General features: G+C 46.6%; 1 protein-coding gene across 4 annotated transcripts in view; it reads right to left on the reverse strand.

Moving 5' to 3' along the window:
* Nucleotides 1-1,475: 1,475 nt before the first annotated feature.
* The window catches only part of LOC111836358 (calmodulin-binding transcription activator 2-like), a 32,682-nt gene continuing 19,156 nt past the window's right edge, over nucleotides 1,476-15,001 (reverse strand). For 3 of the 4 annotated variants that reach the window (XM_023797507.2, XM_023797508.2, XM_023797511.2), the window contains 12 exons: nucleotides 13,570-13,763; nucleotides 9,769-9,947; nucleotides 9,095-9,173; nucleotides 8,486-8,771; nucleotides 7,509-7,873; nucleotides 7,235-7,419; nucleotides 6,019-6,253; nucleotides 5,837-5,908; nucleotides 5,212-5,232; nucleotides 4,418-4,611; nucleotides 3,748-3,822; nucleotides 1,476-3,593 (listed from right to left, as the gene is read on the reverse strand). In XM_023797507.2, coding sequence (XP_023653275.2) covers nucleotides 3,530-3,593; nucleotides 3,748-3,822; nucleotides 4,418-4,611; nucleotides 5,212-5,232; nucleotides 5,837-5,908; nucleotides 6,019-6,253; nucleotides 7,235-7,419; nucleotides 7,509-7,873; nucleotides 8,486-8,771; nucleotides 9,095-9,173; nucleotides 9,769-9,947; nucleotides 13,570-13,763 — 1,949 coding nt within the window. In that variant the 3' untranslated portion in view covers nucleotides 1,476-3,529. The remainder of the gene's footprint in view (nucleotides 3,594-3,747; nucleotides 3,823-4,417; nucleotides 4,612-5,211; nucleotides 5,233-5,836; nucleotides 5,909-6,018; nucleotides 6,254-7,234; nucleotides 7,420-7,508; nucleotides 7,874-8,485; nucleotides 8,772-9,094; nucleotides 9,174-9,768; nucleotides 9,948-13,569; nucleotides 13,764-15,001) is intronic. The other variant, XM_023797509.2, reaches the window with a different exon arrangement.

The following is a 15,001-nucleotide window of genomic DNA, read 5'->3' on the forward strand; positions in this document are numbered from 1 at the left end:
AAAAAAAGCATATTTAAGAGAGAGTTTGTCATTTAATATTAAAATAGGAATGGAGCCAAGGGAAGGGGGCGATGAAATAACAGTCTATCCGAAACAAAACTTTCACCCAGCAAATCATACCGCGCTTAAGGTCACGGATAAACATAAAGGTTGCCAGGCTGCGCAAGTAAGATCCGCGCCACATCGGGAATATCGGCCTGCCCAAAGGAGGCGTTCGCATGACGAGCCGCATGGAATAAGGAATCGGCAAAAAGAATATTAAAAACAATTCAGTGATGAGACAAAAGGATAATCACGCCCACTGATGTCGTTGAAGCCACGGGGCTTCCATCACTACGAAGGAAATATCACGCGTGAACTTGGGAAATCACCCTGCCTTAGTAGTGCGAATTAAGTAAAAGTCTGCCGCCATGAAAAACTTAGGAGAAAAATTAATAGGCATAAAAACAAATAATACATAATGGTCGTCCTTATTTTATCATTATTTTCACACATCGGAGACAATATCGATCCAAATAGGCCTACGCATTATATGAGTAAATCTCGTATGCATAATAGTAGGTGTATCGTAGTGTTTTGAATTTGTAAAGCTGAATGCTCATTATAACTAATTATTGCGTGCATGATCTGACTGGAAAGTGCTGCGAATTGCCTGGTGAAAACGATGCATTTGTAAGCGGACTTGGAAACCGCAGTTAATAACAAAAATGTTAAGTGGAGACGAGGGGAAGACTTTCCTTTATAAAAGTTGAATAATAACTTGCTTGCATGTCCTGGGGCGACGCTAAGCACATGCAACTTCTGGCAAAGACAAACCAGGGCTTTACCAAGAACAGACGTTGCGCGATGATATTGCGTGACTTCGCTGGAGTTTAGCGCCGTAAGTGATTGCAGCGTATTTGTGTTGTTAGTGTATATATGTTAGTAACTTGGTGAGCAGGACGTCGTGAAAATCTCCTTATGCGCATGCATATGTATGGAAGCGTGTAGAGTAATTAAAATGAACTGCATAGCAATTTGTGAGATTACGCCTCACAAACAGACATCACAGAAGGGGAACTCGTGGCATGGCAATACTTTATTTACAAGCAGCATTCGTTGGGGAAAAAAACGTGAGAGTGACAGCACATACTGTCGGAAGTGTCTGCTTCTTGTTTGCCGGTTGGATATTGGAGCATGACCGGGGGGAATCCCAGGATAACGCGGCCTGGCCATATAACGCGATCAGTCCTCTGGGATGAGCGGGGGACTCTTATTAAATTCACTCACTGCATCCCAGAAATGACAGCATGTTTATTAGGTTTTTCATATGTCACCGTCACTGTCGACCCTCTTCTGTTTAAGAATGAAAAAAAAGTTTCACAGATCACAGGAAACCAAATAAATGAAACATCGTAATGGTATTCGGTAACGGAGAACCAAAAATGGGCAGCATGCCATTCACTTTGAAAGCTGACACGTGACAAAAAGGAAGATAATATTCAGTAAGTATTTATTATAATTTTTAAACAACTTAGACGTCTACGAAAAAGTCAATAAACAAATCGGTAGTATTGGGGAAAATAACTAAACAAAGAAAAAATTAACTATGCGTCATAAATATTCATATAGTAGCAGTAAAATATATAGATATTTGCCGGCTGTACAAACCAAACGAAAAGCCACGTAAAAGCGGAATCTCGTTCGGAAAAACCACGATCGAATCACCGGTATAATCAGTGCTATGAAACCAAGCCGTGCGACCACGTTTAGTATATTAAATATACCATCGGTTTTTAAAACGGTAGGCCTATTTACATTTAATGCACGTTGGTTATATTTCAGTTCTGATACAATCATTATGTCCAACTACTATCTACAATACAACACTATTTCTCTTTTTTGACTGAATATTTCCAAGATTCTCATATGCACGGATTATAAACCAGATTATAATACATTTATTGATTGTAAAACTAACCTGAATTCACACCACGGGGAAATTCTAAATTGGTAATTAGTAAACTAGCGGAAATGCCGGGGCTACGCTTTTTTAAATTACCATTCCAGTTTATATTTTAGTAACGTTACAGCTCTGTCATGATTTAAAAAAAGGTAAACAACTGAATATGCCATTTTAGACCAAATCTCTGTCATTTTCAGTACAATTAAAAAAACACCCTAGAGAATTAGCATCGAATCTCTGAAATACCATAATTTAATTACTGGTTATTTTTAAGTACTGTTATAGGCTATATTCACAAAAATCACAAAAACAAACTGGAAAAGAACAAATTAACTCCTTTTTAAACTCTAGGTGTTAAATGTAAGCTGGCGAAAGTATTAAAATGGAAGGAGCATCTAATCCATTAAAAGCAGATTCTCTAAAAACAATTCTTCACTACGGCACTGTTATAGTGAAACTGTGATATAATTTTCCATTGTAAGTATTTGACGGCAGCCACACCGTTAACGTGTTTTCGCGAGTCGCCCAAAAGGGCGTTATCTCTCCGCCTTAGGCGGACGGGAATCGCTAGGTGTCTCCAGTCCACCTCAAGAACTGGCATCTCACGCGCTTATCGGCTGATAAAACGGATGAAAAATGGGTCTCGAAATAAGTTTGGCTCTGGTTGGTCCATAAATCCTGCTGGATCTTGAGTGCTCCGAATAATAATTCCGCTGGAGTTTCATCAGCCTCGATTACACGCATTCCGGGTCTTTACGGCACGGCAGTGATTGTGATTTGGCTCTTAGCTCAGGGGCATTCGGGGACTGCAGACCACCCTTAAAATTTAGCTAGTGCGCAATTAAAACGCACTAGACTGTACAGAAGAACCGTTAAAAATAGAAAGGCAAAGTAAGGAACAATGGAAATTATGCAATTTGCTCCATGTTTGGTAAAACATTTAAAAATATTTTAAGTCATTAGATTAGATTTTGAAATTAAGGAATACAATTATTGTTCTAACATTTTACACAACATTCCTGAATGCTGATTAGCATTTCTGAGGACTAATGACCAAATTCAACACGTTGAGTTACTCCAGTTGTGGAGTGTTTGTAGTCACCATTACAGATGGTAAGCAGAAACTAGGACAGACTCGGCACAGCCCTGGTGGAGAGTGGGTGTGGGCGGTGAAACCCGTCCTGACGGGGGGGGGGGGGGGGGGCTCGCTGACAGCAGTGGTGATTTGCAGAGTGTCACTATATCGTTTTATATACTCTGTGGAAAATGATCGATTGATCTGCTGGCCGGATTTAATAAAGAATGAATCACATGTCTCGGACCATATAGGCCTAATACCATCTCCGCTCTGTGGGCCTACTACATTCCGCTCTGTGGGCCAGTACTTTGAGAGCCCGGATGTAGACTGTATGTATGTGTGTGTGAGTGAATGCGTACGTATGTCAGATCAGTAATTGCTAAGGCCCCGATGTATAGTTGTACGCTATCCTAAGTAGTAAGGCCTCTATGAATGTGTGTGATAAAATATTAAGGCCTCTGCACGTGTGTGTGTGTGTGTGTGGGTGTGTGTGTGTGGGTGTGTTACTAAGTAGTAAGGCCTCTCTTCTGCATTCTCTCCAACTCCTTGCTCTGCTTCAGCTCCTTGATCCTACAGACACACACACAGACAAACATCTTTAGTGAACGCGACTGCGGACGCCGTGACGGCCAGGCGGAAGAGGAGGGCGATATGGAAATGGGCCAGGAGGGGGCGGGTCAGAATACGTGGGAGTGAAATTTTCAGGAACCGGGAGGGACGTTACCGGTGGCGACAGCGTCGGAGGAATCTCATGATCTTGCGAGCTGCCTGATCCTGCTTCTTGGTCAGGAATGATCCCCTGGGAGGGGGGGGGGGGGGAGAGGGATGGGCAGAGAGAAGGCAGGATCAGAGGCTGAAACAGCACTGGTACCAGGTCTGGTCTGTACTCAAAGTATGTTCTGGATTTGTGCTCTGGAACATTCATTTTATTACTCTGCATCTTTTCGTCGTGCAGAAGCGCCTGCTTTTGCCATCCTTCCAGACGGCGCAGCTCAGCAAAGCGACTGGAACTTTTCAGTTTTATTACCCACTTTAAAACATTTATTATAAAAGTAAGCAAAAAATAATCAAATGTAGTAAGTTATTACTATGATGAAGTACCCAAAGTAGTTAACCTTCCCAGCAGTGCATACACTGTACAGCTGTGCAGTGAAATGCCTTTCCCCCTGCTTCCTGCAATGTGTAATACAACACTGATATAAAAAGATAAGAAGAAATAAGATAATAATAAAAAATAATGAAATATTAATAACAAAATATTTAAAATAAAGTGTGAATGTACAGTGATAGTATGGGATGGTGTACAGTGTGTGAAGTGGCGTGTGCACTGGAGACGTCGTCCAGTTTACGGACGGCCTGTGAGTAGAAGGCGCCCCCCTCTCCCGGACCCTCACTTGATCTTGGGGTTGAGGGCGCTCGGTCCTCGGGATCCCTGCTTGAGCCGCTCGTAGCCCTTGTAGCTGCGGTAGCACTGCTGGATGAGCACGGCCGCCCGCCGCGACTGCTGGAACTTCTTCTGCTCGTAGTAGCTGCGGAACTTGCTCTGGATCAAGATGGCCGCCTGCGTCATCTTCTTGTACAGGGCGTACTGGGTCCGACCGGGTAGGAGGGAAACCGATTACCGGGTTGCTAAAGCGCAGCACGCTCCCGGGCGACATGGCGACGCTCACAGTAATCAGTACCAGTGTTAGTAGCTGCGGAGTAGTACTTCCCGCCATGCATCCAGAAGGACAGGAAGTGGCACTTGGAAGGTTTGGCAAAGGGCAAACTGGAAGCACTGCGTGATGGTGCTGGAAAATCCTGCTGGTGTCACTGGTGTATATGCGTGTGCATCTTGGGGATTTAGCGAGAATCTAGTTATGGTCATAGTGCTGCATGAAAGCCTTCAGACAACAGCAATCAGAGTTATATTCCTTTCAGAAATGCCGACTGTGAATGCTGCTTAGATCACTGTAAGATGTCCTGCTTCTATGGGGCTGTAGCAACATGACTCATTTTATGACTGTAAGTAATTGCGTTTCCGTTGGGTGGTTGTGACTTTGCCTGTGTGTGTGTGTATGTGTGTGTCCTGCGTGCATAAATGCGTAGGTCAGTATTGTGAGGCTTTTTTCATGCCAGGTGTCCCATAAGCCTCCCACGCCCAATGTGACAGACAGCTGGGAGGGGGTATTACGAGGTTAGACGTTACCTTCAGCGCTATCCATGTTAGCTAGCCGGAGCAGGGAGGGAGGGATGGAGGGAGGGATGGAGGGAGGGAGAGACACATACATGGATAATTAGCGTTGGGTTAACTGCAGAGAGTCATGGGCAAGAAAAGGAAAAATTAAAACCACACACCAGGCACACAGACGCTCTCCATAGACCGTGCAACACAACACAAGAAATATATAACAAAGTGTGACAGGACAAGAGTGCTGGTCCGCGATATATGAGAATGCAATGTGTCCTCACAGTCATGGCCGTCAGACGGCATGGAAACCCTGGCAGATTCAGGGGTCTGGCACTTTATAGGAGCCCCTAACCCTACCGTGGAGGGCAAATTTTACATACATGGGACTTGTATTTCATCAGACTGAAAGTGCCAAAACAAGTGGAAGGGATCCAAGGTGAAATTTTGTCACAGGTCACGTGACCTGGCAGTATCATGTGAATGGGTTGGCTAATCAGGCAGTGTCGTTTGACAGGGTCATGTGACCTGACAGTGTCACATGACTGGATCGTGATAGCAGGCAGTGTCATATAGCTGGGTCATGTGACCTGGCAGTGTTACGTAACAGGGGTCATGCGAACACAGGATCACTCAGGCTGCGTACCTGCTTGTACTTCCGGTAACATCTCTGGATGACGGCCGCAGCCCTGTCCTGCTGCTCCTTCAAACGCCGGCCCTGAGGGGAGGAGGAAGAGGGAAGAGAGGAAGTTTATTAATCTCTGTCGGACGCATCTCTGCGACTGTTCGGCCATCAGCAGGGCTGGGCAAACGAAGCGTGGGGGGCACCTTGTATCTGTGGAAGGCGGTCTGGATGACGCGCGCCGCCTCGTACAGCTCCCTCTGCTCGCCGTCGCTCAGCGTCAGCAGCGCGAACTCCTGCTCCACACGGCCGCTGCTTGAGGCGTTCAGGAACTCCGCCCAGGTGGCACTGCCGGGGGGGCGCAGGTGCTGGAGGGCCAGGGAGCCCAGGGGCGACGGGGGCTGTGGGGGCCGCGAGACAGGGGCCTTGCAGCACACACACCTAGGTGGGGGGAAAGCGTCACCCTGGTTACGGCATTGGGAGCTACAACCCATCAGTCTCCATACATCAAGGAAATCCCAAAAGATCAAGAGTCAAGATTTGTATTTGTCACGTGCATGAATGTCGTGGTACAGCATTAGTGAAAGGAAATCACCGCTACTCCAGACTGTAAACAAGGTAGGAGGATAAACAAATTAGGTAACACTTTACTTGACAAGGCACAAATACTTAGTAATAAATCAGTTACTACTGAAGTACAAATCATGAACAAATCATGAACAAATATAGTCTATTTGAGAAAACATGCATCACGATTCATCAATGATGAACAATCATGAGATCAGTATTTCACTTGTGTTGTTCATCACTTGTTCCTTCAGTAGTTCACAATGGTTTACAGTATTAACAGATATAGTAACATATATAGTAACTGCTTGAGATAAAACATGCATCACGATTCATTAATGATGAATCTACATGAGATCATTATGAAACAGACTTAGATTGTGGTTAATTAATATATAAGCAATAGCATAATACTATAATATTTGTGCCCCGTCAAATAAAGTGTTGTAAATGAAGTAACGTAAGTCAACAAAATAAGTACAATAAAGATAGAAATATAAAAAGTAAAGATGATTGTAAGACTATAAGAGAATAAGCTGCAGGTTGCAGTTATAGCTTTTGTTTGTTTTTAATTGCTGGTGTTAATTGTGCCAGTGTCCAGGGGGCAGAAGCTTCTCCTCAGGCTCTCAGTCCCGGCCGGAAGGTTCCGGCCCGAGTGCAGTCGCTGGAGCAGTTTATGGCATGGGGTGCTGAGCGTCTGATAATACTCGACGCCCTGGACCTACAAAAGGTCAACTTATGACTGAAATAACTGCACTGCGAAGACACCCCCCTCAGCAGGAAAATCCAGACCACCAGGGAAACACCGACATGGAGCCCAAGGGAGGTGGGTACTGAGGCTCTTTCCCTGCGTACCGGGGAGGGACTGGCATGTTGTCCACTGTGTCCAGGTAGGTGGCCAGCCAGGGCAGGGTGTCATGGATGGCGGGGTTGTCCCTCCTTTCCCTCAGCGGAGACTCCGCCCCCCAAGGAACCTCTTCCTGCTTGATTCGCTCCGGCGTGGCCTCGATTATCTGCTCCGCCAGCATCGCCATGTCAACCTGTGGGAGGACGGTAACTCATTAATGTCTCACTGCATTTGCCAGACGGGTGTTTGTGAGGTCACTGTGACGGCCAGTGTGTGCCTCACCTGCAGGTCCTCCACGTATTCCTCATTCTCTGCGTTCTCGCTGTAGCTGAGCAGCTCCGCCTCAAAGCGAGAGTGTCGGCTGTTCTGGGGGCTTGCCGGTGGGGAGGGGCTGCGGGCCAGCTCGTACTCCATTGGGGGGGCACTCTCTTTAGCCCGACTGGCTTCGTAAGCGTCCCCCCACATGGGCAGGGCTAGGGGTGTGGCAGGGGACGAGGGGGTGGGCTGAGAGGCGTCCAAGGTATCTATGGGGTTAGGCGAGTTGTAGAGGGGAGAGCCCTGGGGCACGGAGCCGCTGGAGTAGGCGGAGCTTGGGGACAGGGAGGGGGGGTCGCTGGGGGATGCAAGGCTGCTGGAGGAGCTGAGACCTGAAGGATAGAGAAAAATAAGAACCTGTGAGACCTGGAGAACCGAGGAGAACAAGAACCTTTGAGACCTGGAGAACTAAGGAGAACAAGAACCTGTGAAACCTGGTGAACAGTGGAGAACAAGAACCTATGAAACCTGGAAAACTGAGGAGAACAAGACCCTCTGAGCCCTGGAGAACAGAGGAGAACAAGACCCTGTGAGGCCAGGAGAACCAAGGAGAACAACAACCTGTGAAACCTGGAGAACTGAGTAGAACGACACCCTCTGAGACCTGGAGAACAGAGGAAAACAAGACCCTGTGAGGCCATTAGAACTGAGTAGAACAAGACCCTGTGAGGCCTGGAAAACATAGGAGAACAAGAACCTGTGAGACCTGGAGAACAGAGGAAAACAAGACCCTGTGAGGCCATTAGAACCTGAGTAGAACAAGACCCTGTGAGGCCTGGAAAACATAGGAGAACAAGAACCTATGAGACCTGGAGAACAGAGAAGAACAAGAACCAGGGCACATACATAAAATTCTTCTATATGTACATAATGTTTTGGAAATGACAAAAACATCAAAGTGCAATTCAGATACATATGGGTGTGCGTCCAGGCTGATCACTCACCGGTGTCAGGGCTGGTTGACAGGGGGGAGGGGGGGAGCGCTGGCAGGGGCAGCTGGGCCTGGGTGCTGCTGTGGCTCAAGTTGGGCCCTGGGTCCTGGGCAGGGTCTGTGGTCTCCCTGACATGCGAGTGAAGCTCCTCCAGGAAGCAGGCAAGGCGGGTGTGGCCCCTCGAGCGTGCCACAGCCAGGGGCAGCCTCCCCAAGGAGTCCGGGATGCCCAGCGCCACACTGTTCCAGCGATACAGGAGGACTGCTGCCCCCTGGTGGCCAAGAGCGCAAGCCCACATCTGAGGTACAAAAGGAATATTGATTATATACAGATAAACAATCAGAAAAGGAAAGAGGTATGTCCATCCATCCATCTTAGTCAGGGTCATGGGGGAAAAACGTATGGAAACCACTAAGCTGCAGAGAAATTCGATTATCTAAAGCAACAACATGTTATTGTAGTTTGACATCTTTTTAAAACCAAAATGAGGAAATTATTTCACAACACATAATATGTATTGGGATAAACTTGCCAGTATTGCAATGAAAGCAGAGTATAGCCCTAAATACTGTTATGCTGAAAAACAGAGCATTAGCAAACACGCCAAAGCAGCAGCCTCACCAGGGGTGTGCAGGAGAAGTGGTCTACATTGAGGGGATCCACCTCCTGCTCCAGGTCCAGACTGTCTGAGTTCACACTCCTGAAGGAAGAGGAGACAAACGTAAGTACCATGCCATACAGTGTGTTTTGTTTAAGCACGAGCATCTCAGCTATGGGGTTCTGTGTCTGAATATAACCATATGTACATGACCATATGTCAGATGTATTTACCTCCAGTGTATAAGGGTGTGAATGAGCTGAGTGTCTGTATACCTCCAGTGTTTGAGAGTGGGAATGAGCTGGGTGTTTATTTACCTCCAGCATATGAGGGTGTGAATGAGCTGGGTGTTTGTTTCCCGCCAGTGTATGAAGGTACGAATGAGCTGGGTGTCTGTTTACTTCCAGTGTATGAGGGTGTGAATGAGCTGGGTGTTTATATAACTCCAGTGTATGAGCATGTGAATGAGATGGGTGTTTTTTTTACCTCCAGTGTATGAGGGTGTGAATGAGCTGGGTGTTTATATAACTCCAGTGTATGAGCATGTGAATGAGATGGGTGTTTATATAACTCCAGTGTATGAGCATGTGAATGAGATGGGTGTTTTTTTACTTCCAGTGTATGAGGGTGTGAATGAGCTGGGTGTTTATATAACTCCAGTGTATGAGCATGTGAATGAGATGGGTGTTTTTTTTACCTCCAGTGTATGAGGGTGTGAATGAGCTGGGTATATCCTTGGGCAGCAGCGAGGTGAAGCAGGGTCATCCCACGGTGTCGCACTGAATGAAGCAGCTTCTCGCTGCCCCCACCCCAGCGGCCCCCTGCCATCATCCTCTCACATACTCCCACAATCCTCTGCTCAAAACAGGACCCTGACTGATAGGGGGAATTCAGGATGTTTAGCCATTAAAGCAGACATATTTAAATATAATAAAATTATGCAAAAAAAAGTCTGAGAAGAGAAGCATGCCTTCATTGCCCTCAGAAAGTATCCACCTCCATTGATCATGCCTCGTTTTGCTGCGTTTTATTTAAAAATATATATGTGGAATTTTCTTTTTATTTAAAGCAACCCGAAAAGTTGAAAATGGAAGTGGTCTTATGTAAAATAAAAGCCAGAAAATCACATGTAATAAGTAATCACCCCTTTTGTATTAACAATCTAAATTTAGCCAGGTGTTTTTCATTTTCATTAGCACACACTGTATGGACTTTATTTGGAATTCTCTTTATTCGGCCAGCCTGACTTTGTTAGGTCTCACAGCTGAAGCCGAAACATCCTTCATGCTGTCATGAGGATCACAGAACTGCCCAAGGAACTCTGGAACAAAGTCAGGAAGGGAGAAAAGCTGGAGAAGATTACATGTAAAAAAAACAAGATGGGGCCGTCCTACCAAAGCGGACGAGAAAGGCGACGGTGACGTGAGTGAGAGGCCAGCTACCAAACTGATGGAGAAGCAGAACCTCAGTTGCTTCAGAGCCTCACAGATCTGGCCCCTTTGGGAAAGTAGCCAATGTGGAAAAGGGCCGACTCTAAGGATGATGACCTGAAACACTATGAAGGAGAGCTTAAAAAGAAGGAGGCTGGTATTCTGGAAAAGGCTATTAAATCTGTGGTATGGCTGGTCTACTGACACTCTCCATCTATGCTGGAACAGTCTGAGCTTTTCTGTATGGAGGAATTGGGAAAAAAAATCCGAAATATAAAATTTTCAAAAGTTCATCAGGAAAATCCACAAAAAGAACTGCTTTAATTCTTCATGGTATAGATTCAACAAGGTGCTTGAAACATTCCTCAGACCATGTTGACATGACAGCATCACACAGTGGCTGCACCTCCATGGTCTAAGTCTGCTGCAGCACCACATCCCAAGGTGCTCTTGGGTTGAGATCTGATGACTGTGGAGGCCATTTGAGTACAGTGAGAACATTGTCATGTTCAGGAAACCAGTCTGAGATGATATGAGCTTTGTGACATGACGTGTTATCCTGCTGGAAGTAGCCATTAGAAACTGTGGCCATAACAGGATGGACATGATCAACTGCAGTACTCAGGTAGGCCGTGGCATTTACACAAAGCTCATTTGGAACTAAGGGGCCCAAAGTGTGCCAAGAAAACATCCCCCACACCATTACATCCCCACCACCAGCCTGCATTGGATCCATGTTTCCAGGTTGTTTATGCCAAATTCTGACCCTACATCTGAATGTCGCAGCAGAAATTGAGACTCTTCTGACCAGCCGACATTTTTCCATTCTTCCATTGTCCGATTTTGGTGACTCTGTGCTCACTGTAGCCTCAGTTTCCCATTCTTAGTTGACACAGCTGTGGCACCGGGTGTGGTCTTCTGCTGCTGTAGCCCATCTGCTTCAAGATTTGACGTGTTGTGCGTTCAGAGATGCTCTGCACGCCTTGGATGTAACGGGAGCTTATTTGAGTTACTGTTGCCTTTCCATCAGCTTGAACCACTCTGTCCATTGTCTGATCTCTGCCATCAACAAGGCATGGACCGCTGCTCACTGTATGTTTTCTCTTTTCTACCCATTTCCTGTAGACCCTATGGATCGCTGTATGTGAAAATCTCAGATCAGCAGTTTTTGAAATACCAGTCCGTCTGGCACCAAGAGCCACGCCGCGTTCAAAGTCACTTAAACCACTTTTCTTCCCCATTCTGGTGCTTGATGTGAACATTAACTGAAGCTCCTGACCTGCATCTGCATTATTTTATACACAATGCTGCTTTAATATGATTGGCTGATTAGATATTTGCTAATAAAGTGGCCAGTGAGTGTACGCGCTATTGACCCAGGAGGGTGACTATTTTTGCATCTAAGTCATTTAAAGACATATGAGACAATAAAATATTGTTTTATTGACTTTTCATTACAAGTGTATTGAAGTTATTGTGTTGGATAAGGACAAATCAACTCTTTCCATGCATTTATTATAGTCAGGAGGTGGTGGATACTTCCTAAACATATCATGCAGCCATCAAATAAGTAACCCGACGTGGCATGAAACAACGTTATTATACAATGCTTATGGAACATCCTTCTGACTGCAGGGAAACTGCAAAGCCCCAATATTGCTGTATATTTAATGGATCATGTTACGTCTCAGTGAAAAAGCACTTGTACTGTTTTACGTTTGCACTCCAAAAACAAGGCCTAGTGTCTGTAAATTGCCCCTGGTTTGTGTCCCCTGTGATGTGCTGGCATCCTGTCCAGGGTGTCCCCTGGCCCCCGGCCCTCTGCTTCCTGGGACAGGGTCCAAGCTCACTATGACCCTGCACCAGGCAAGCGGTTGTGGATGATTGATGGATGCAAATATTCTTATCTAGCTTATGTGGTATCTCACATGTGTATTTTTGTACTGCGTTTTTCTGGCTTGTTTGTAATGTCAGATTTCACGGACGTAACGGAGTTTCACACCTGCTGAGCCAGACAACTCTACTCTGAACCTGGCATGATGCATAAGAGAGGCCCGTTTGGGCAGTACGTAACGGGAGTCCGTCTACTACAGGCGGAAAACGGCATAAAGGAAAAAAACAAAAGTGTAAACCACCCCTAAGTCTCTCTCAACAGCTGTTCTGGGCTGTGAATATCCATGACATCACCCTAGACCTGTTACCCGCTCTTATAAACCAGGCTAAACGATTTCACCGAAGGGCACCGGAATAAATCACATCATAATGTCATTCACAGATCTGACAATATGAAGCGGCCTTAACGTTAAAGTTCATGCAGACGCTGTGACAGTCTTTAACTCCAGTCGCTGCCAGTGTCTGCCTGTAAGCTCATGACGGGACAATTAAGCGCTATTTTAAGGCCGATCCCTGTCCGCGCGGCACTTTCTCTAGACCCCTTATCTCTATCCTCCCTTTTTCCGCCCTCCTGTCGTTCTCCGCTTTCACTCCTGCGCTCGGAGTCCCGCTCGCTTTTCCATTGAGGGTCACCTGATAGGAAACATTAAATCCGTGCCTGTCGCTCTCTCCCCCCCCCCCCTCCCTCTCTTTTTTCCCCCCTCTAGAATAGAAACCTCTTCCGTGTTCTTATTCCGTAGCCCCCCCCCCCCCCCACTCGCCCACCTTATCCTTGACGCAAGACGGGGGCCACTAAGAATGTGTGACAGGGAGCAAGGCGGTATTACTGAGAAAGAGGGTGAAGGAACAGCTGAGGGGGGGTGGGGGGGCAAGTGCCGGCGATGGAAGGAACGGAACATTAACGGGGATGGGGAGGGCGGGGGCCGGCGGGGGGGGGCTTACAGGGTTATAAGGGATTTGGGAGTTTAAATTAGCTGTGCACTGACAGTATGATGCTGGGATACAGGTTAAAGCATGCCCCTCACCCCCCTCCCCCATGCACTCTCCCAGCTGCTTACCCCACACACAGATCTGGGGGAAGAAAAGGAGGCCACAGTGTGTGTGTGTGTGTGTGTGTGTGTGTGTGTGTGTGCGTGCATCTCAGTGTAGAGACACACATTCCCACATGTGCCTACCTGTGACCGGGTCTGCTCCCCTACCCCAGTGGCCACCCCAGTCCTTTCCCCGGGGTCTGGCGGCATTGGGATCCGTCGTGAGCCCCCCTGAGGGCCCCCTGGGGTCTGTTGCCGGCAGCCAGCGGTCGTCATCTCCGCCATCCTCTTCTCCATCTGCTCCAGGCGCTCCAGGATGGACATGCGGAACTGGTTATCTGCGGACGGGCGGAGCGGAGACCGGTGAGACCGGCGTCAGCCTGGAAGCACGGAGCATGTATGCCCTCACCTTCCCCCTCCCCCGCCACGCGCTCCATGCCCACCAAGCCACCGGCCTAGCAGGGCGACGAGCGATGGGACGGGAAATGCGAGTACAGAACCCGCGATACAGGGAGGATCTGTAACAAACTCTGAGACCACGACAAGCTCTAAAACCCATCAGATCACCTTATTTGGAAATTAAACTCAGGGTTAGATAGATACTTTATTCATCCCAAAGGAAATTTAGTTTGAACTGATAAACTTGAAAAAGCATGATCAAACAGTCCCTGGTGCGACAGCTCTTACTTAAGAACTCAATAGCAAAATCAAGATTTGAACCGGTGACCTTCCAATCACAACCATAGCATCCTAATCCACTGAACCACACACTGCCCTGCCTTAAAAGCCATGAAACATAGCAGGAGGAAGATAAGTCTAGATAAGTCTAGGGTCTCCTGGGAGGTTTTCCCAGCTACAGCCTCCTAGGGTGGCTCTCTGGGGACCCTGGGTCCGGTGCTCGGTGACAATGCTTCTCGTTAGAAGCACTACATAAATTACAAACTGAATGGCATTGAATAACATACACTTAACTGGACAACCATAACTTTTCACTTGGTTTTTCACTCCTCTTCTTCTTCCCACTTATTTAGGGCCAAACTGTCCATCGAGGCTTTAATTATCACATTTATCAGGGTCCAAATGTTCCCCACAAGGTAATAAGAACTTGTTATTCTGATGTCGTGGGGACCATTTTTCGGGTCCCCACAAAGAGTTGTGAATGCAATCAAAAAAGTAAAAATGCCAAAAGTCTCATATTTCGTTTGGTTACTTATGGTTAAGGTTAGGGCTGTTGGGATTAGAGTTATCCCCATTGATGTGAATGGAGAGTCCCCACAAAGACATAATAACAAACCTCTGTATGTGTGTGTGTGTGTGTGTGTGTGTGTGTGTGTGTGTGTGAACCCCCCCAGTGCCCATATGCGGGGTGTTAATATGCCCAATCTGTGTTTACAGTGAGCACAGACATGAACTTAAGCAGAGCACTTTCTCTCTCAGAAATAAACTTGTATGTACACCAGTTTCTCTGTTATAAATTTAAACAGTAATTTGTCTCTAAGACATAAACTTTTATATATATATACCAGGTTCTCTCTGTTATAATTTTAAACAGTGATTTGTCCCGCTGGTATAAACT

The sequence above is a fragment of the Paramormyrops kingsleyae genome, chromosome 10, assembly GCF_048594095.1.
Source record: "Paramormyrops kingsleyae isolate MSU_618 chromosome 10, PKINGS_0.4, whole genome shotgun sequence".
NCBI classification, from domain to species: Eukaryota; Metazoa; Chordata; class Actinopteri; order Osteoglossiformes; family Mormyridae; genus Paramormyrops; species Paramormyrops kingsleyae.